General features: G+C 50.8%; 2 protein-coding genes across 4 annotated transcripts; both read left to right on the top strand.

The window, feature by feature from the left end:
* The first annotated feature begins 1,153 nt into the window (after nt 1–1,153).
* On the top strand, nt 1,154–14,053 carry FANCE (FA complementation group E). 3 transcript variants are annotated; one of them, XM_060109586.1, is made up of 10 exons: nt 1,154–1,629; nt 5,050–5,668; nt 6,257–6,301; nt 6,627–6,695; nt 6,992–7,135; nt 7,551–7,674; nt 7,900–7,978; nt 9,338–9,404; nt 10,645–10,770; nt 12,315–14,053. In XM_060109586.1, the coding sequence occupies exons 1-10, from the start codon at nt 1,382–1,384 to the stop codon at nt 12,414–12,416; spliced, it is 1,623 nt and encodes a 540-aa protein (XP_059965569.1). In that variant the 5' UTR covers nt 1,154–1,381; the 3' UTR covers nt 12,417–14,053. The 3 variants fall into 3 exon arrangements, with proteins under 3 accessions (XP_059965569.1, XP_059965567.1, XP_059965570.1); XM_060109584.1 differs by having other exon boundaries at nt 6,866–7,135; nt 12,320–12,406; XM_060109587.1 differs by lacking the exon at nt 12,315–14,053 and having other exon boundaries at nt 6,866–7,135; nt 9,342–9,404; nt 10,645–10,764.
* A 92-nt stretch (nt 14,054–14,145) lies between these two features.
* Nucleotides 14,146–16,878, top strand: RPL10A (ribosomal protein L10a). Its single transcript, XM_060109588.1, has 6 exons — nt 14,146–14,234; nt 14,582–14,656; nt 14,733–14,813; nt 15,168–15,316; nt 16,222–16,394; nt 16,675–16,878. The coding sequence occupies exons 1-6, from the start codon at nt 14,230–14,232 to the stop codon at nt 16,843–16,845; spliced, it is 654 nt and encodes a 217-aa protein (XP_059965571.1). The 5' UTR covers nt 14,146–14,229; the 3' UTR covers nt 16,846–16,878.
* The last annotated feature ends 3,995 nt before the right edge of the window (nt 16,879–20,873 follow it).

Raw genomic sequence — 20,873 nt, 5'->3', positions numbered from 1 at the left:
AGGGAAGTCCCTCCCTTGAAATCATTTTGGAAAAAATAAAAAATTTGGCTCCAATGGAAATCAGATCCAGTTCAAAATATGCCTATGGCTTCCCATACTATTCAGGGTGAAAGACAAATTCTCTCTATGATGTCAAGGCCTCACAAGATCTGGTCTGGTTACCTCTGCTGTTACTCCCCAGCAAGTGCACTCTTGCCTGACCACCTATTTAAAACTACCTCACACTATCTCCCTTCCCTGCTATATCCTTGAAAGCACTTATCACAAACAAACATTCTATTGTTTACTTACTTAGTTGTCTGTCTCTCCTCAATTGAGGGTCAGCAACAATGAGGGCAAAGGTCTTTATTTTGTTCCCTGCATCCTGAGCACTAGGTGCTCAGTAAAGATTTATTGATTGAGTGGATGTGTGCATGGCAGCAGAAGCTGGGAGGATGGAAATACAAGCTGACACCCAAAGGAGGGTTTATGGGGTGCTGTGGGGCTCTTCTCCCCTCTGCCTTTATTCCTATCCTCTGCTATGGTCCCTCCCTTCGCTGGAAGCCTGCCTCCTCCAGCAGATTTCCTTAAACCAAAACCCTGGGAGGTGGAGGCACTCTTGGTCCCTTATAAACCACCAGAGCAAGGCCACTTCTTGATCTTAGGGAGGAAGTTTACAGGAATGCCTTTGGCCATATAGATGGCATTAGGTTTTACTGCGACTCCATTCTTGGGTATATTAGTAGATCAAACGTTTCTGGAGAGGACTGAAACCCGAATGATGGCAGTTGATGGCCTGTGGAAGAGGTGACGTTATGGTAAATTATGATCAAATCCTATGGCAAAGTCCATGATCTATAAGCAACATGGGCGTCAGCTAAAATTAAATGATGCTTGGATCCTGAAGTACAACCAGCAGGATCCCTGATATCCATTCTGTACGCCCGCCCCCTCACTTACTTCAGCGATTGCTGGAGGAAGGGAGGTTAGGGTCAGCCGCAGAGGACGCGCTCCTCCATCAAGCCCCGCCCCACTCTATCTCTTGCATGACCCCGCCCACTAACCTATTTCCTTGTGGCACCGCCCCCACTCTGGTCCCGCCTCGTCAGTAGATCTGCACTCGGCCTTCGCCCCACCTCCCTACTCCTATCCTCCATGCCCCTTCCGGCGTGCCCTTGCGCCCAGCCCCGGCCGCACTTCCCCGTTCCTTTCCTTTCTGACAGATCGTCTCGCGCGCTGGCCGGGTGCGAGTCCGAGAGCCTCCCCGAACGCTGAGGAGGGAATGTGGCGCGCGCGGGAAGGGGCCGGCCTCAGCGTCAGGGCCGGCGCTGTCGTCCGCTTCCCTTTCCCCAGGCCCCGGAGCTGAGACCCGAAACCAGGGCGCGGCTCCCTGGCCCCGGGCATGGAGGACCCGGAGGCGGCACCCGCTCAGGCCGAGGGCGCGGAGCCGGCGCCCTGGGCGCACCTAGAGGCCCCCGCCCGCCTCCTGCTGCAGGCGCTGCAGGCGGGGCCCGACGGGGCGCGGCGCGGCTTGGGGTTGCTGCGGGCTCTGAGCGGCCGCGGCGGGGAGCCCTTCGGCTGGGACCGCGTCTTCGAGGCGCTGTGCCGGGAGGAGCCAGTCGTGGAGGGCCCGGACTGTCGCCTGGTGCTGTAAGTCGTCCGCCCGCGTTCCTCCTGCCCTGCTGGTCGCGGCGGCCGCTGGCGTAGCTCGGGGTGCTGCTGCCCGTCATCCTCCACGGTGGTGTGAGGCAGGGGCTGGCGCTACCCACTTCTCTATATGAGAAGATCGAGGCACAGAGAGGTGAAATACTTGCCCCGAGAGCGTGTCCCTCCGCGCGCCCTGTGAGGAGGGGCCTCCGGCAGACCCTCATGGCGTAGGTACTGGGTGCAGTGCTGCCTACCTAGACGGAAGACACCTGCCCTCGGTTGGGTGTAAATGAATAATTATGTCAGTGGATTCTAATTAATTTTAATCACACACTTCCATCTCTTACCTCCAGTATAGATCAAGAGTACACGTGTATTAAAATACGTACATTGTCAAGTATACATAAATAGAAATTTTTAAAAATTTTATTTATATTTATTTATTTATGACTGTGTTGGGTCTTCGTTGCTGCACGCGGGCTTTCTCTAGTTGCGGAGAGCAGGGGCTACTCTTTTTTTTTTTTTTAATTTATTTATTTTTATTAGTTTCTGCTTTATAACAAAGTGAATCAGTCATACATATACATCTGTTCCCACATCCCCTCCCTCATGCATCTCCCTCCCTCCCACCCTCCCCATCCCTCCCCTCCAGGCAGTCACAAAGCACCGAGCTGATCTCCCTGTGCTCTGCGGCTGCTTCCCACTATCTATCTACCCTACGTTTGGTAGTGTATATATGTCCATGCCTCTCTTTCGCTTTGTCACAGCTTACCCTTCCCCCTCCCCATATCCTCAAGTCCATTCTCAAGTAGGTCTGTGTCTTTATTCGCGTTTTACCCCTAGGTTCTTCATGACATTTTTTTTTCTTATATTCCATATATATGTGTTAGTATACGGTATTTGTCTTTCTCTTTCTGACTTACTTCACTCTGTATGACAGACTCTAGGTCTATCCACCTCATTACAAATAGCTCAGTTTCGTTTCTTTTTATGGCTGAGTAATATTCCATTGTATATATGTGCCACATCTTCTTTATCCATTCATCCGATGATGGACACTTAGGTTGTTTCCAGCTCCGGGCTATTGTGAATAGAGCTGCAATGAACATTTTGGTACATGTCTCTTTTTGAATTATGGTTTTCTCAGGGTATATGCCTAGTAGTGGGATTGCTGGATCATATGGTAGTTCTATTTTTAGTTTTTTAAGGAACCTCCATACTGTTCTCCATAGTGGCTGTACCAATTCACATTCCCACCAGCAGTGCAAGAGTGTTCCCTTTTCTCCACACCCTCTCCAGCATTTATTGTTTCTAGATTTCTTGATGATGGCCATTCTGACTGGTGTGAGATGATATCTCATTGTAGTTTTGATTTGCATTTCTCTAATGATTAATGATGTTGAGCATTCTTTCATGTGTTTGTTGGCAGTCTGTATATCTTCTTTGGAGAAATGCCTATTTAAGTCTTCTGCCCAGGGGCTACTCTTCATTGCAGTGCGCGGGCTTCCCATTGCGGTGGCTTCTCGTTGCGGAGCACGGGCTCTAGGCGCGCAGGCTTCATTAGTTGTGGCATGCAGGCTCAGGAGTTGTGGCACATGGGCTTAGTTGCTCTGCGGCATGTGGGATCTTCCTCGACCAGGAATGGAACCCGTGTCCCCTGCATTGGCAGGCGGACTCCTTACCACTGCGCCACCAGGGAAGTCCCCATAAACAGAAATTTAAAACATGGTAAATGACAATAAACATCGGATCATGCTGGGTTTATATTATCAATTTTTCAAAGCATAATACACAGTTTCGGGCAAGATCTCTTACCTTAAGGATGGTGTTCTTGATAATTTCTAGTCTTTTGGGTGACTTTTAACTTTTTCCCCCCTCTTTATGTGGCTAGGAGCAGAAATGTCAGCTCTGCCATTTTTAAATTAGGTTGTGCTTCCCTTACTGGTAGTCAGTTTCTTTTCTGACATCCTTGTAAGCCATGTGTCCATTTTGTGAGGGTTCGTTTTGTTAAGAAAGATAATACAGCGTCCATAGATGCACTTAACTATCTAGTTAAGTAAAATACAGAAAGTAACGGAGTGAGGTGCCACCTTCAGCCTCTAGGGGGCTGAAGAGCAGGCCTCCCACTCTCCTTGAATTCCCTCCCTAAGAATTGGGCTGGACACTGGAATATGGAGGGCCAATCCATATTTTAAATATTTGTAATACTTAATTTTTTGTGTTTTAGATAAATAGAAATAGAAGTTCTATTATTTTCTTCCCACACTCCATCTTGAATTTCTTTCAAGAGAATGGTCGAGAATTTTCTGAATCTGCAAATTGGACGCTCTAGAAATGTTTACGCAATGGTCTGGCTCTTTCTGGACAGAGTAAGGGGAATGGAACTTAACCTGCGGTCCCTGGATAGAACTGTACTGCAGTATAATTGTTTTCTTTTGTAATCCTATGTATTTTATGCATTTAACCCTCTTATTCTGATAAGGGAGTCCATGCACAAAAAAGGTAAAAGTCCTTGGAGTAGGCTCTTCCCCACTTCTCTACTCCCAGTATCCTCCACCACAAATTGACAATCTTTTTAACTTTTACTCTAGTTTTCTCTCTCATTTAGTGTTTTTTCTCCACAAAAAAATGAAAGGTTTCGTTCCTCTCTCATATATCCCAAGTGCCTCTGTGTGTGATGACAAACAGCCCCGCAAAGTCATGTATACAGAGGTGCAGAGGCGTGATGGGTGGTGGGCTAGATGCATTCATGACCTGCTTGCCACTCCAGCAAGCCTCAGGTCACATAGCATCTGCATTCGTGCCTTTGTCACGTTACAGATGGCTGCTTTGCTCTGTCCACAGCAGTCTTGCTGATCTGTGAACACTTACTCTCAGAGATTTAATTCAGTCAATAAATGTGCACCAAGTGCCTGCTTTAGGCTGGTGTTGTGCCGGGTACTGGGACACAGAGGAAAGAGACACTGCTTCTGCCTCTCAGGAACTCAGTTCAGTGAAAGGAACATCAGAGCTGGACAGATGTGACCCTGTGAGTTCCAGGGGACTGCCAAGGGGAGCACAGGGCTGCAGGCTAAGCATTGCTCAGTATTCTGGAGTATTATTTTTACGTAAAGTTTGGGAAAGGGCTTCTTTTTCTTTTTTACATAAAACAAGCATGGATCTATTATAGGGTAGGTTTCAACGTGAATTTTTGAGCTGAAATAGGAGATGTCGAAGAGCAGGGCCTAGTGTAGTGTAGAATAGATGCTCACTTGTTGAATGACTTCCATGCTGTTCCCTCCTCCATCCATACTGACTCGCAGGTACTGCCCACCAGCGCCCCCATCTGTCCGGTGCCATCTAGCCTCTAGCTCTACCCAGTCTGCCCTATATGTTCCTTTCAGCAAGACACTCTTAACTGCTTGTTCTCCCTCTGCTACCCAGGAAACCACTGCTGCTGCGATTGCCCCCGTTATGCCAGAGGAACCTGATGTCCCTACTGATGGCTGTTTGGCCGTCGCTGCCTGAAAGCAGTCTCCACCCTGTGCTGCAGATTGTGCAGCAGGATCCAAGCCCCGACCCTGATCCCTGGCTCCGGACCCTTGCGGAATTTCTGCGAAGGGATCTAGGTGTTGGGATCTCCATTGAGGGAGTGTCCCCACTGTCTAAAAGGTGCCAGAGACAGCTCCGAGGCCTGTGTAGGCAGCTGGGCCAAGGGGGCAGGAAGTTGAAGTTGCCCCAGGCTCCAGATCCTGAAGGGAAAGAACAGGAGGACAAGGACTCCCAGCGGCCTGGGAAGCGCAGAAAGGATCCGGAGGAAGAGCCTGCCAGTCCTGAGGGGGAGAGGGCCCCCAAAAGGCTCCGGTGTTTGGAAAAGGAAGAAGAAGAAAGTCATGAGGAAAACAGACCTGAACGTGAATCTTTGGAGTCCCTGGCCAATGGAGGAGGTGCATCATCCATTAAGAACCAGCCTGTTTTGGGGGCTAAGCCCAGTGAGGCTGGTCAGAGTCTAAAGGATGCTAAGGGCCTACCTGAGAGTTTGGAGTTGCCCAGAGCTATCCAGGTACTAGGGTGAGGAGGCTGCTTTCGAGTGATTCTTCAGGAACGGGGGGTTTACACAGGGCAAAAGCCCGTTGGGATACTGTGTCCCACTTGGGATGACTGTAGTCCGTGGAGCAAGGGGAAGGAGGTGGGGTTGAGGGAATGTAGTTTCTGCTCCACAGATTCTGAGGAGGGGGTGGGGACGGGAGTTACTGGAGGTGGGAGCCCTCGACCTAATGATCAATAGTGTGAGGTTAAGGGTACCACGGAAGAGGAAAGGCTCTGGAGCTACCCCTGCCACCCATCTTATGGGAATGGGGGAATCATACCAGCATGTCCAGCCTGTCCTCCCAGCCCAAGGCCTGGGTCTGCCCCCATTAGGATGGATGCAGAGAAGACAAGTCTGTTCAGTTGGGTTTACATAGGTCTTGTCTAGTTTGAGTTCTTTAAGCACTTTGCAAGGTTTACGCTTCATGTTCTGGCTCTCTTGAATCATCTTTGCCCGCTAGCGCCCACTGACCTGGGGCCTGCTCAGAGAGGGGTCTGGGTCTGGGTTGGGGGCCATGCTGCGTGGGTGGGGACATGGCAGTGACTGGGCTCTCCTCTGCAGGAACAAGTTCCCAGGCTGCAGCAGTTGCTCAAGACCCTCGGGAAGGTGACTGGCCCTACTCTGCTACCCATAACCCTTCTTCCGCCCCCTGCCTGGACCCCAGCTGTGCCCAGGGAAGCCCCAGTGCAGTGAGGAACAGGCCGTTTGGGTCAGGGGGTTGGAATGAAGGTCTGAGCACAGTCCCTGCAAAGGCTTTTCTTGGTCCAAGTATGTTGTCTAACCTGAGACAGGTTTTAACTCCAGGCAAGTTCCTCTCCTCTAGTAGCACCTTCTGGGGTCCTTAGCCATCCACTCTGCCAATTGAAGGGGTGGCCTCAGTGCCTTGTCACTGAGGGCTCTGCAGGTCCTAACATGGGATTTGCCTTCCCAGGGGGTGGAAGGGCTGGAGGGCACCCCACCAGTTGAGCTGCAGCTTCTCCACGAATGCAGTCCTGGTCAGGTGAGTCCAGAAAAACTGCCTGGCCCTGAGGACACGGTCCCTCTCTCCATTTAAGTTTGTGTTTCCCTGCCTCATGCAGGAATTTGGGGAGGGGATTTTGTTGGGTTTTTTGGTCTCGGGGCAGGGGTGACCCTCAGAGGTTTCTTTTAGCCCTTGGTTCCTCCTTGTAGGGCAGCTCTCCCCACCTTACCTTACCCTGGAGTGTCCTGGCCTCGCCCCTTCTGCTGCCCGGTTGGATTGAGACAGCCCAGCAGAGACAGGCTGAGTGTCCCGGTGTCCTCCCTCCTCCTTGGCAGGTGGACCTGGTGTGTGCCCAGCTGCAGCTCCCGCAGCTCTCGGACACAGGTCTCCTGCAGCTCTGCACCTGGCTGCTGGCCCTTTCACCAGACCTCAGCCTCAGCAATGCTACTGTGCTGACCAGGAGCCTCTTCCTTGGACGGGTAGGTGCGCTGGGACACACATGGAGCGCCAGGGACAGTGAGGGAGAGAGTCTGAACCCTCCGCAGGGTGGGAGAGGGGGTTCCCAGCCTTGCATGCATCTGCTTGTCTGGGGAGCCTGGGGCAAGGGAAGAGCATAGCCCCCTAGGCCATCTACCCACCTGGCATCTAACTCCTCCTTCTTGGGCCCCAGATCCTCACAGAAGTGGAAGGGATTTGGGGTTTGGGATCAGGGATTTGGGAGCTGGGGAAGGGAGCTATGTGTCCTTTCCAATGAGTGGATCCATGTGAGTCCTAGATAAAAGAACTTCTTTTTTCTCTGTACTGTAATGTGTGAGCCTCTGAAATACGTGTTCAATAAACACTGATAGGAAGGAAGAAGAAAGAAATGAATATTTTCCTCCCCGTTGGCTGTAGATTCTCTCCCTGACTTCCTCAGCCTCCCGCTTGCTCACAACTGCTCTGACCTCCTTCTGTACTAAGTACACCTATGCCGTCTGCAGAGCCCTCCTTGGCCCTGTGCTCCAAGCCCCAGGAACAGGTAATTCTGGAATGGGCCCCAGGCCTGGTAGCTCTGCCCTGTCTGTTCCCAGCACCCTTCACCCCCCGGGTGGCCCTGGCAGGAGCTGAGTTTTCAATAAATGAAGATACCTGTTGCTTCCCTGACGATGCCACCTGTAAAGGGCTAGGCATTTTGTTCCCTGCTAGCCCCATTCTCTCCTGCCAGCTTCTCCCAGACTTTTCCCCTCTGCTGTCGCCCACCCAGGTCCAGCTCAAACAGAGTTACTGTGTTGCCTTACAAAGGACGAGGCCCTGGAGCCGGACATGCAGGCTCTAATGCTGGGGTGAGTGTACAAGCTCCACGCTGGCCCCACCCGCACCTCCTCCCTCTGGCTAAACCTGTTCTTGCCATTCTGGATTTGGAGCCGGCTGGGTACCAGGCCCTGTGCCTGAAATACAGGCAGTGGCACAGCCGATGCCCCCTCTCACTGTCCTGAGCCTGGCTTGTGCCTTCCCACCTGTGGGCCCCTGTAAGCTGCCATCCCATGCGCCTTCCCAAGCCCAGGGTTTCAGTCTTCTGTGCCAGGTGCCCCTGGGAATGGGAAGAGGCTGGTGCTCCTGCTCTTGAGTTCTTGGCGTAGTTGGAACATGGCGTAGTGGTTCAGAGCACTGGCTCTGGAGTCAGACAGACATGGTTGCAGATCTCAACCTTCACTTTTATTTAAATGTGTGAGTTTTAAACAGGTTATTCCATCTCTCTGAGCCTCTGTTTCCATGTATGAACTCGGTAGAGTTTTTCTAGATAGTAAATGTGATAATGCATATAATGGCCTCGGCACAGTATTTGGCACCTAGTGAGTGCTCAAATATTGTTATTAAATTGGTGTTAAATTTGGGTATCAAAATTGGGGAGTCAAGATACAGACATGTAGAAATAATGAGTAGGTGAGATCTCATTGGACACTAACGTGAAATATGAAATGCTAAGTATAATATGAGAAGGGACAGTCGCAAAAATACTACCAGCCACCAGTTATTGAGCACTTTCTCTGTGCTTTAGATTTATTACTTCGTTAGTCTTCATGCAATCCTGTGAGGAAAGTGCTGCGGCCGCCTTAGAGATGGAAAAACTGTAGCTCAGAGAGGTTGAGGGAGGTGGCCAAAGGTCACACAGCCAGCAAGTGCGAAAGCCTGGGATCAAACCCAAGTCTGTGCACCCAAGAAGCCGCATCATTTCCACGTGACATCCTGCTTTTCCAAACAAGCTGAGGACAGTAGGTGCAGCTGGAGTGGACCTCACCGTGGGCTGGGCTCCGCAGGGAGGTCTCGCCTTCTCTAGGAAGCCTCCTGTGTGTCATCTCACCCATCATCATCCTCCTCTTCCCTGGGTTGTCCTCCGCTTTCGAACTCAGGAGGCACTATCGACTCCTGGTTATTTTCCAGGGGACCTTTGTACCTCTCACTGCCAAATCCTTCATGTCAGGTCCCGGGGGTCTTGGGCTGTGGCCTTCCCAGCACTGAGTATGGGCTCTGCAGCAGTGGCTGCTAGATGGCCGCCAGCATCAGGGGGCTCTGACTGCTTCCTCTGTTGGCTGGAGATCTTGGCTGTCCCCAGGGCCTTGCCCTGCCTTGGGGTAGGAGCAGTAGATACTCAGCCTCAGGTGGGAGGCTGAGCTTTCCTCACTGGGGCCTGTGCCTTGCAGACAGATCTTGGAGCTGCCCTGGAAGGAAGAGACTTTCTTGGTGTTGCAGTCACTCCTGGAGCGGCAGGTGAGCAGGCTGCCTTGGGGAAGAGTGGACAAAGAAGCGCTGCAGTGCTGTGGCTGGGTGTGCAGCTCCTGGGTGTCTGACCCCTTCAGTGATGGAGGGGCAAGCAGGATGACTGCCCTCTGGCAGGGTGCCCGTGACGGTGGGAGGGTCCAGGGGCTTGAAAGGCCGGTAGCAGAGAGCTGACTGCACGGTGAATCCCAGCTCTGCCTCTTAGTAGCTGTGTGGCCTTGGGGAGGGACTTTTTGATGTGTGTGTGTGTAAATTTAATTTATTTTTTAATTTAATTAATTTATTTTTTGGCCGCACTGCGTGGCATGCGGGATCCTAGTTCCCTGACCAGGGATTGAACCCGTGCCCCCTGAAGTGGAAGCGCAGAGTCCTAACCACTGGACTGCCAAGGGACAGTGCCTAATTTATTTTTGAATAGGTAATAGATTCATATGTTCATAATTTTGAAAGCTTAAAAGGATATAGTGAAAAAATTTCCCCCAGCCACCCAGATTCCCCTCTGCAGGGCTAATCAGTGTTACTAGTGGCAGGAGAACCCTCCCAGAGATGCTGTCTATATACAAGGACACATGGTGAAATTTACTTTTCCCCTGCCTTCTACATAGATGGTAACACACCAAGCTCAGGCTCTGCACTTTGCTTTTTTCATCTAACAGTACATTTAAGCAGTTTTTCCATATATCAGTACCTAAAATTCTGCCTCATTTGTTTATAACGTAGGTAGTTGACTTAACCTCTTTATGCCTCAGTTTCCTCATCTGCAAAAGGGGAGTGATGATAGCACCTACCACATAAAACTGGGGTGAGGTTTCAATGGTATAATTGGTGTAACGTGCTCAGAATGGTACCTAATGCATAATAAGTGTTTATTAAATTGTGACTATGAAGATCTATTGTTATTATACTGCCAGTGCCCCACTGGGACCTCACTCCTTTATATCTTCAACCACTAAGCCAGGAGAGGGATCCTTGTCCCCCATCTCCTAGTCTGAGCCTGTGCAACAGTGGCCACCATTTTCTGAGACCTGTGTGCTAGGCTTTCTGTGCATAATCTCATTTAATCCTTTTCACAGTCTTCAGAGTTTGACATCATGAGCCCCATTTTATAGATGTGGAAACTGAGTCTCAGTTAAGTGACCTGCACAGGGTCACCTGGTTAGGAAGTGATGGAGTTGGGAGTTGAATCCAGGGCCCTTTCTTGTGCTACTGTCCGATCTCCTAACGTGTGCAGGTGGAGATGCCCTCTGAGAAGTTCAGTGTGTTGATGGAGAAACTCTGTAAAGAGGGGCCAGCAGCCACCACGTCCATGGCCTATGCCAAGCTCATGCTGACAGTGATAACCAAGTATCAGGCCAATGTGAGTATTGGTAGGGTCATGAGGGCTGCTCCTGCTGCTCTGAGCCTGCCACGAGGGTGTATGTTTGCCAGGGAGAAAACCCTGAGTGTTAGCCTGGGAAACCACAAGTTCAAGCCCAAGACAGGGGAGTGAGACTGCTTAGGAGTTCATTCATCCAGCCAGCACTGCTGTGGGCCAGATGCTATCTGGGGCATTAGGGAATCAACAGTGACCATATCACAGTTTCTGTCCTGGACTTGACCCTCTCCCCCAGTTAGTGAGAGGGGAGAGAGATGATAAATGGCTCATTGTAATATCTGGTAGGAGCCAGGTGAAAGGTATGCACAGGGCATTTGATGACAGAGGAAAAGGGGGCAACTAAACCTTGTTTGTGGTTGGGAGTTGGGACAGGCTTCCAGACTCTTAAAGGGTGAGTGGTAGTCAAGGGCGGAGATGAAGGAAAGGGCATTCCAGGCAAAAGAAACAGTGTAAGCACTCAGTATCCCAGGGGATCTGCAGGTACATCATTGTAGCTGAGGCCTAAAATCCCAAGAGTAGATGGCTGTAGGGCATGAAGTTAGAGAGCTAAAATACTGAGGGCTGATACTTGTAGCCCCTGAGATGTTCCAGGCATCGTTCTAAGCCCTTTGCATATGTTAACTCACCAGTTTATTCCAGGTGTTAGTCCTATGAGAAGATACTATTATTAGCTCCATTTTATAGGTGAGGAAATTGAGATGCAGGTTAAAGTAGTTTGCCCAAGGTCACATTGCCAAGTCATGGTAGCATCTAATGGAGGGCCCTGTAGGTTATGGTGAGGAGCTTGGACTTTATCTTGAAGACCAGGTCTTCTCTTGGCTCTTAACCCTTTTCTTGGGATCACAGGCCTATTTGATGATTTGGTGAAAGGCATACATCCTCCCAGAAAAATGGAAATATGAATACACATCTTATGCACAATTTCAGGAAGCTCCTGGATCCTCTGAAGACCCTCTGTAGATCCTGGAAGGACCTGCAATATGAGGCATCAGAGGCTATCTCAGGGCCTTAAGCTGGAGTGACCTGATTAGATTTGTATTCTATAAAGAAACCTCTGGCCTTGGCAAGGAATGGGGATTGGAGAGTGAAGGTACAGGGCAGAGATGGGTCAGAGGTTGCAGCAACAGGTCAGGGAAGAAAGAGTGGCCCAGAAGGAATGTGGCAGCCACAGTGGAGTGTCTCTGAACCTCAGTTTCCTCATCTGTAAAATGGGAGGATTGTGAGGATTAAATGAAGTCATGCATATAAAGTGCTGCCACATAATAAGCACCTAATAATTGTCAACTATTCTTAATATGGCTGACATAGTACGTTGTGCAGTTAGTGTTTGACCCCAGGTCTACCTGAATCCAAACACCTTGCTTAACCATGGTGAGATAATGAGGATAGATTGCTCAGGGAGTCATCTCCTCCTATTGTCCTTGTGTCCTGGATTTCTCTCTTCTAACTAAACAGAGCCCAGGGGCAGAGGGGAGAGGGGAGGGATCAGCTGCTAGAGTCCAGACATGATTCTTCCTTCTCTCCAGATCAGTGAGCCCCAGAGGCTGGGCCTGGTGGCAGTTCTGGAGCTCAATACCACTTTCCTGAGGAAGTCCCTGCAGGCTGCCCTGAGACATCTGGCCCCCTGACCATCCACCAAGGGACCACCCTCCCGGACCTCCCTCGTCAGATTCCCGAAGGACACTTCTGCCCTGAGCACCTCACCCTGCCCCTTGCCTGGGGGTCAGGGCTGAGCCTGGCCATCCCAGGGGTCAACTGTCTCCCTGCTCCAGGCTGCAGAGAAGCCATCTGGGCCACCCAGCCAGCAGGAAGGGTCTGGGGCTAAGGGGCTGGGTGAGTTGTATTACCAAGAGCTGCTGAGCCTGGGCTGCCTCCTTGTCATTTCTACCTCAGGCTGTGGGGACAGACACTTTAAGATAGGTCCAGCGGTTAAGACTCCTCACTTCCATTGCAGGGGATGAGGGTTGGATCCCTGGTTGGGGGAGCTCCGCATGCCGTGAGATGTGGCCAAAATATAATAATAATAAATAAAATAGGAATTAAGATAGGCCTCAATAGGGTCAAAGCTAGCACAAATCTCTTGTGCGCAAGTGTATGTTATGATCCTCTGTGTTGTTTCTGACTTGCATAATAATTGATCAGTGGTATTTCATAAAAAGCAGAAAGTTCAGTAATGTCTTATTAGAAGCAGTGCCTGCCTTCCTACTAACTCTGGGTGTTTGCTGAAAACTAACACATACCATGCCACCCCCACCCTGCTCAGTGACAGGGGCATCTTTTTCCAAGGGAAATGTTTGGTGCGGGGAAGGTGGTAGAGTTCTGTGGGCCAGATCATGTATGATACCACCCACCCCAGCCCTATCAGAGCTGTCTGTTGAGTACGTGGGCTGTGCATCCTGCACTGGGGAAGGGGGCTTGAGGGTGAGAGTGACTCAGCCTGGAGTTGGGGAAGACTTTTGGGCAGATGATGACTTTTGAGGAGGGATCTGAAGGGCTCCTGGGATTACTGTGAGCAGAGAACAGGATGAGGCTTATTGGACAGGAAAGGCAGAAAGGGTGTGCAATACTGTGGGCTTGTGTGTTCTACAACTATATTCCCACAGCACTTAGCTAGGCACCTTGTTCATAGTAAACACTTAACCTGGGGACTTCCTTGGTGGTCCAGTGGGAAAGACTCAGCGCTCCGAATGCAGAGGGCCCGGGTTCGATCCCTGGGCAGGGAACTAGATCTCACATGCATGCTGCAACTGAGTTCGCATGCCGCAAATAAGATCACACATGCTGCAACTAAACATGCCATAACAAAGATCCAGCGCAGCCAAAGTAAATATTTAAAAAACAAGCAAACAAACAAAAAGCCACAACCTGTAGATGTTACTGAGTCAACTATCAGGTGAAAGTTCATCACAGAACCTTACCCGCTCCTCCCCACCGCAGGCTCTGAGGCGCCGGGAAGAGAACTCGACATTTCCCTTCCCACAACTTCCTCAGAAGCCGTGAGCCCCCGTTAGAACAAGATGATGAGGGAGACAGGTCAGGAGCAAAGCCTGCTTTTGAGAAGTGAAGCAGGTGCTAAAGTCAGGAGGAAGCATGGAGGCTTAAGGGACAAACATGTCGGAACTGCACGCGCTCAGCGGCCGGCACGGGGCGGCGCCCAGGAGTGTGACTACTGCAGCTCACCGCCCTGGGCTCAGCCTCTTCCCTAAGGGCCTGGGGCAGCTGCTGGTGGCAACGGGCGCCCGGGACCACCACCGGTGGTTGCGCAGGTATAGCGGTGCAACACGCCTCTGCCGCGCCGCCCCACCCCCGGCACTGAGCGACCCGACTGCTCTCAAGGGGGAAGCCGCGGGAACAAGGCATCTCTCGCGATAACCAGGTCCTATTTGAGCGCATGCGCGAACGGAGGTGGTCTCTTTTCCGGTTACCGCGGCGCCAGGAACTATGAGGTTAGTGGCGCTTAGAGTGCTATCCGCACTCATCCGCGCCTCCGGGCGCCCCTCTGGGGAGGGAGACACTACGGGCGGAATCGGGGGTCCTTGCCTATGCTTTGCCGTGGGGCATTTTTGCCAGGCTTCGGCCTACAGGCCTGGCGTTGGAGTTCGCATGCCAAGGCCGGCCACCAGTAGGGCCCCTCCTCCCCCGGTTTTGCATCTGGTCCAGATTGCCCCACTTGGCGTCCGGAATTCCCGGCGAGTATTCCGTGGACCATCCCCGAGCCTGAGCCTTCTGACACCCCAACGGATTGGTCCACTGCTTGCTGGTCCTGAGTGCTCGTCTTGCTTCCTTCTTGCAGCAGCAAAGTCTCCCGAGACACTCTCTACGAGGCGGTGCGGGAAGTCCTGCACGGGAACCAGCGCAAGCGCCGGAAGTAAGCGCGGACTTCCGCGGAGGGCTGCTTTGGGAAGCCGCGGGCGGTCCGTTAACTTTGTTACGCCTTTTTAAAGGTTTTTGGAGACGGTGGAGCTTCAGATAAGCCTGAAGAACTATGACCCTCAGAAGGACAAACGCTTCTCGGGCACCGTCAGGTTGGCACCGTTCTAATCCCACCCAGCCCTCAGTGTCCCCATGCCTGTCTCCTCCCTTCAGGCTCCTGTTGAGCCCGAGGCGGCCAGGCACGTGAGGCACTGAAGTGCTCGGGTAGTGCAGACCCCCTGCTCCGGGCAGGCGTGGCTGGACGGACCCCCACCCTGGGTCTTAAAACAAGAGGGGAGGCGTGGGGAGGCCTTGGCTGAGCCCGCCGGCTAGTTTGAGAAGCCAGACTAGCTGTTGGTGAATGCGGACGCTCTGGGTAAGGCTCAGTGCTGCAGCGGTCCCAGACCCCTTCACCTGCCCTTGGGACCCAGGGCTGGGTGTGACCTATACTGTCCCCCAAAATGCAGGCTTAAGTCCACTCCCCGCCCCAAGTTTTCCGTGTGTGTTCTGGGGGACCAGCAGCATTGTGATGAGGCCAAGGCTGTGGACATCCCCCACATGGACATCGAGGCCCTGAAGAAACTCAACAAGAATAAGAAACTGGTCAAGAAGCTGGGTGAGTGTGCCTGGTGTGGTTCTTCCCCGCCCACGCACCCACCATGGTGTGGTTTAGTATGTGGGTTAGGGTGGAGGCAGTTCTCACTGGAGTGGTAGAACAGGAGTATTTCTGCCACTTGGATTTTAAAGTGATGATGGGGTAGTCAGGACAGAAAGGATCTGCTGTGGTTGGTTAACTTGATTGGTATTTTCTAGCTACGTGAAAATTGTATTTTGCTTTGAGGATTGGGTTTAATAAGGGAAGAAGGCCAGGCAGTAGTTCTTTTCTATGCAAGTGAGAACTGTCACATTGACAGGTCAGGTGTTGGTACATTCTGAATTGAAATTTCTACTTAAAGCTCCCATATTTCATTTTAACCTTCAGGCTATGTGATTTGAGCATTTTACAGATAAACAGGTTCCCCAGTTGTGCAGCTAAAAAGGCAGGATTTGAAACCAGGCAGTCTTAACTAGCGTGAGCATTTTCCATTGCAAGATGGGTTGTGGGTCAGCCTGGACTTCTGCTACCGGGTTTCATGTGAATGTTAGGCCAGTAAAAGTCCAGAGGATGGAGATAATACTGGAATGGGGAGAGGATTAAAAAGACTCGGTAGCTGGGCTTCCCTGGTGGCGCAGTGGTTGAGAGTCCGCCTGCCGATGCAGATTCGTGCCGCGGTCTGGGAGGATCCCACATGCCGCGGAGTGGCTGGGCCCGTGAGCCATGGCCGCTGAGCCTGCGCGTCGGAGCCTGCGCTCCGCAACGGGATAGGCCACAACAGTGAGAGGCCCGTGTACCGCAAAAAAAAAAGTCGTAGCTGGGCAAGGGGTAGAGTGCTGGTTAGAGGCCACTTCTGCGGTTGTCTCATAGCCCTGTTTAGAGGTGTCTTCAGGGGCCAGGTCCTAACGGCTCCCCCTCTTTACCAGCCAAGAAGTATGATGCCTTTTTGGCTTCAGAGTCTCTGATCAAGCAGATCCCACGAATCCTGGGCCCAGGCCTGAATAAAGCCGGCAAGTTCCCTTCCTTGCTGACCCACAATGAGAACATGGTGGCCAAAGTTGATGAAGTGAAGTCCACAATCAAGTTCCAGATGAAGAAGGTGAGGAGGTCTAGCCGGTTGCATAGGTTGAACAGTGGTGAAGTTGACCCACGTTCTCCAAGTGGGAGCTCTGGTTTGCATTTCTGTGGATACTTAGGACTTGTGACAGTCACCTAACAGGATTGAAGCTTTTCAAATAACTCTGGTCTTGGTCTGGGGCCAGAGCACTGCTCATTAGGTCACTGGAGGTCATAGGGATGGGCCACCTGGCTTGTAGACCCACTCTCCACATCCTCTTGAATCTAGCCACCAACCTGATTTGACCTTCCTCTCCCCACAGGTGCTGTGTCTGGCAGTGGCTGTTGGCCACGTGAAAATGACAGATGATGAGCTTGTGTACAACATCCACTTAGCTGTCAACTTCCTGGTGTCGTTGCTCAAGAAAAATTGGCAGAACGTTCGGGCTTTGTACATTAAGAGCACCATGGGCAAGCCCCAGCGCCTGTACTAAGGCACAGCTTAATAAACCATACTCCCACCATTACCACTGTCTCCTGTGGCTTTGGGAAGGGGGGGCGGTGCTTTGTGAGCTGACCTTGCATGCCACAGCACTGCACTGATGAGCCATTGATGGGTAGTCATTTACTGCAGACAAGGCAGGGCATTCTTTCTGCCCTCAGAAACGGAGTCTTATTAAGATCTCCTGGATACTAATAGGGCTGCTAATCAGGGCTGAAGTTTTTCAAATAACCCTGAGAAGAGCAGATCGGGGCCATTACCCCAGCCTGTACTGCTGCTGCCTGTCACTAGTGGAAAGGGGCGGTTAGAATCTTCACATTGAGGTTACTGACTTGGCCTTTCCTTGGCAGCATGCTTAACCTATGGCCTGTATGCCAGCAGTTCTTAATGTGGGCTTTTTGTTTGGAGGGCTTTTTGATCCCTTGAAATCATTTGGGGTCTTGGTCTGCAGGAATCCCCAAGTAGTTACAAATGGAGATTGGGGTTTGGTGAGCCTGGGATTGGCTTTGGCTTCATAGATGCTTCTGATTAGAGTAGTCCACATACCCTGAGAAACTGGTCTAGTATTTGCTTTCTTGACCCACAAATTGAGTACCCTTATGTTTGGGGGTAGTGATTCACTAGGTAAGATTTAGGAAGAAAAAATAGAAGACCTGATAATACTCTGATCTAGGGACCCTGTTGTCTAGGGGAGTTTGGCAAATGGGTGGAATCTGCCTGTGGAAACTTCTAGGCCCCCTCCCTGGCCTGAGGAACTTCCTGTTGCTGTTCTTGCCTCCAGCACCCAGCACAGGAAAGGTGGCTCTGGTGTGGTGGGAAATACCTGTGATTTAATCTTTGACTTTATTTTAAAAAATATTTTATTTGGGGCTTCCCTGGTGGCGCAGTGGTTGGGAGTCCGCCTGCCGATGTAGGGGACACGGGTTTGTGCCCTGGTCCGGGAGGATCCCACGTGCCGCGGAGCGGCTGGGCCCGTGAGCCATGGCCAGTGAGCCTGCGCATCCGGAACCTGTGCTCTGCATTGGGAGAGGCCACAGCAGTGAGAGGCCTGCGTACTGCAAAAAAAAAAAACTTTATTTGGCTGCGCCGGGTCTTAGTTGCTGTATGGTGGATCTTTAGTTGTGGCGTGAACTCTTAGTTGTGGTATGAGGGATCTAGTTGCCTGACCAGGGATCCAAGCCGGGCCCCCTGCATTGGGAGTGCAGAGTCTTAGCCACTGGACCACCAGGGAAGTCCCTGACCTTTGACTTTAATCTGCCTCATTTAACTTTGGTCAATAAAGGAACTAGAGCTGAAAGGCTAATCAAAGCATAAATAAAAATGCTGTACCTTCTCAAAACAAGCTTTATCTGTATTTGAACAGTGAAGAGCACAAGGTATGCACCAAAAGATTTGTCATTTTAGCTTTCAAGTTACAACTGCAGGTAAAATAGCTAATCTTGTGATGAGCAGAGAATTTTGGTTCTCAATGTGATAGACCTAACTTGCTCCTCTGGTAATACAACCACAGGAGTGATGAAATACCTAGGCTTGTTGAACAATGTTCCCAATAGGTAAGGAGGGGAAAAAGCTGGCTGTGAAACTAGTTAGGATCCAATTTTACTGAAAGGAAAAAACTTCATGCCTAGTTAGTGATTGGAAGCTTACATACTAATGTTGACCACATTCAAAGCTGGGAGTTAGGTGATTGAGGGGATTTTCTGAAGTTGTGTGATTTTTGTAATCAGAGAAAGGCAACAGCTCAAGGCAGGAAAACTTGTGATTTGATGACTAGAGGAATATAAAAAGTAATTGACAAGTATGAGTACATTTTATACCCTGTCTTTTACAAAGCTGAGTACAGCAAGAGAAAAGACGTGAGAACATTAGGTGAAGGCAAACAAGCAGGTCTCACGTGCTTGCTAAGGTGGGCCCCAGTGCACCTTTGGTGGCCAACCCTGAGAGCCATAATGATCACAGGGCCTGTGAGATAAAAGCAAACCACTTCTAGAAGCCAGGAAGACAATTGTTTGCACCAGCAGCTGTGCTATCAATGAGCAGCGTCACGGTGGAGCAAGGGTTTCACAGAGGAGGTTCCCATGACACCGCATACAATTTCTTGGGTGGAAGAAGACCAGCCAGGTGGTTGTGGGCTGAGGCCCCCCCCAGTGCCAGAGTGAATCCCAGCTCTGCCACTCAGGAGCCGTGGGAGGCTGCTGAGCCAGCCTCTTAACTTCCAGAAAACTCACCTGAAAGTGCAGCTGATGATGGTACCTACTAAAAGCATGACGTGCTTTGCACAGTGCCAGGCACTTAGTACTCGGTTAAACAGCAGTTGTAAAATGGCAGTTAGGTATAGTTGCATACACGTGTGTACCAGAGCGGGCACACAAGTCCCTGCTTGTCTGCCTTGGTTGGGTTTAGGACAGACTGAATGGAGGCCATCCCAAGGACATCTGTCTCATTAATGGTGATGAGTGGGGAGAACAAGGTGCCTTCAGAATCAGTCACGCCCTCCTGTTGGAAAAGAGCCAAGGATTGAAATCCTTAAAAATAGTTTTGGAAACTATGGGAATGTTTTAGAAATACTTGGGAACTTGAGTCTTACTGGATTATTGATTCACATCACCTTAATTTAAAAATTAAACCCACTCCACTTTATAAATCTATGCTTTACGTATTGGGGTAGGAGTACTTAAAAACTAACTCTATATTAAACCAATATGACTCACCACCTTCTGCTGGCCTGCCCAGAAGCTGTTTAGAGCCGTGGTGTCTGCGCTCCAGAGGCCCGTGGCACCATGATAGAGACGAAAGGAAAAAGGAGGAGGCAGAATGGGAAAGCAAAGCGAACGGAGAACACGTGTGGTGGCAGACTGATTTGATTCTAAATGAGGGTTGAGCTGTCTTAAACCCCAGCCTCTAGGATGACTTTAGGCTTTAGACTAAAGCCTAGTGTGCATCTGAGTTAGAATTCAGGGTTCAGATATCTGGGGAGCCCCGGTTCTCCAGCATTTGTACTAGAAGGAAATAAAGAGCCCCCTTGAAACTCCAGGATTGCTCAGGCTTTGACCGTGGAATCGGCAAAATGATGGCCCACCTCCATCTTCCCTAGGGACATCAGAAACAAGAGGGGCAGGAAAGAACTACCGGCCTCTTCTTTGGGCCCCTGCTTTCTTGGCCTTTTCTTACAGCTTTCCACAGAACCCTGGTCGGGGAGAGCCACTTCCAGGAGAGAGCCCTGGGCGTTGGGCTCACAAGACCCACCTTTTTATCCTGGTTCCTTTCCTATTTTGAGACCTCAAAACTATGTAGTTATCACCCACCCCTGTGCCCCTGTATCTGTTACATTCGTATATGGGGGTGGGGGGTGGCCAGTGAGGAGGCCAGCCATATTTCACCTCTTGATATTTCTGCCTGAGACCTACAGTATTCTAATAGAAATCACCTGCAGGCTGTTTACTCCCGGAGCATGAGGGCAACCCACGTGATGATGATTCAAGCACCCAACACATACAATCACCTATTAGTAGAGACTGGATTTTGCATCCAGCCCTAGGCATAGCACATGGTGGGTCTTTCATAAACCATTTCTATCTCCAGGAAACCCTCCCACCTGGTTGGGGCTCCAGGCACACTCCCCATCCTGCAAGCAGCAGTCTTGGGTCCCTCCAGTGCAGTGGACCAAGACAAAAGGCCGCCTGATTATTTTAATAGTTTACCAAGTGCCTGGGCTTAAAGTCAGAAGACCAGGTTCAAATCCTGGTGTTACCACTGACAGCTGAGTGAGAAGAGCATTTAACCTCTTCTGTTTCCTCATCTGCAAAATTGGAGGCTGGACCAGAATGATCTAGAAGATGAGATTCTAGAGTAGGGCTGCCAGATTCAGCAAATGAAAATACAGGATGCCCAGTTAAATTTGAATTTCTGATAAACAACCCATGTCCACTGAGGACACTGAGGTTTTCCCAGGCAGACGGGCAGGTTGGAGTCCAGCTTCCCCTTCCCCCGCCCCCGCTAGCAGCCATCCACTTCGGGAGC

Source organism: Mesoplodon densirostris, chromosome 10 (assembly GCF_025265405.1).
Source record: "Mesoplodon densirostris isolate mMesDen1 chromosome 10, mMesDen1 primary haplotype, whole genome shotgun sequence".
Classification (NCBI taxonomy): Eukaryota; Metazoa; Chordata; class Mammalia; order Artiodactyla; family Ziphiidae; genus Mesoplodon; species Mesoplodon densirostris.
This window is presented reverse-complemented; position numbering and strand designations above follow the sequence as displayed.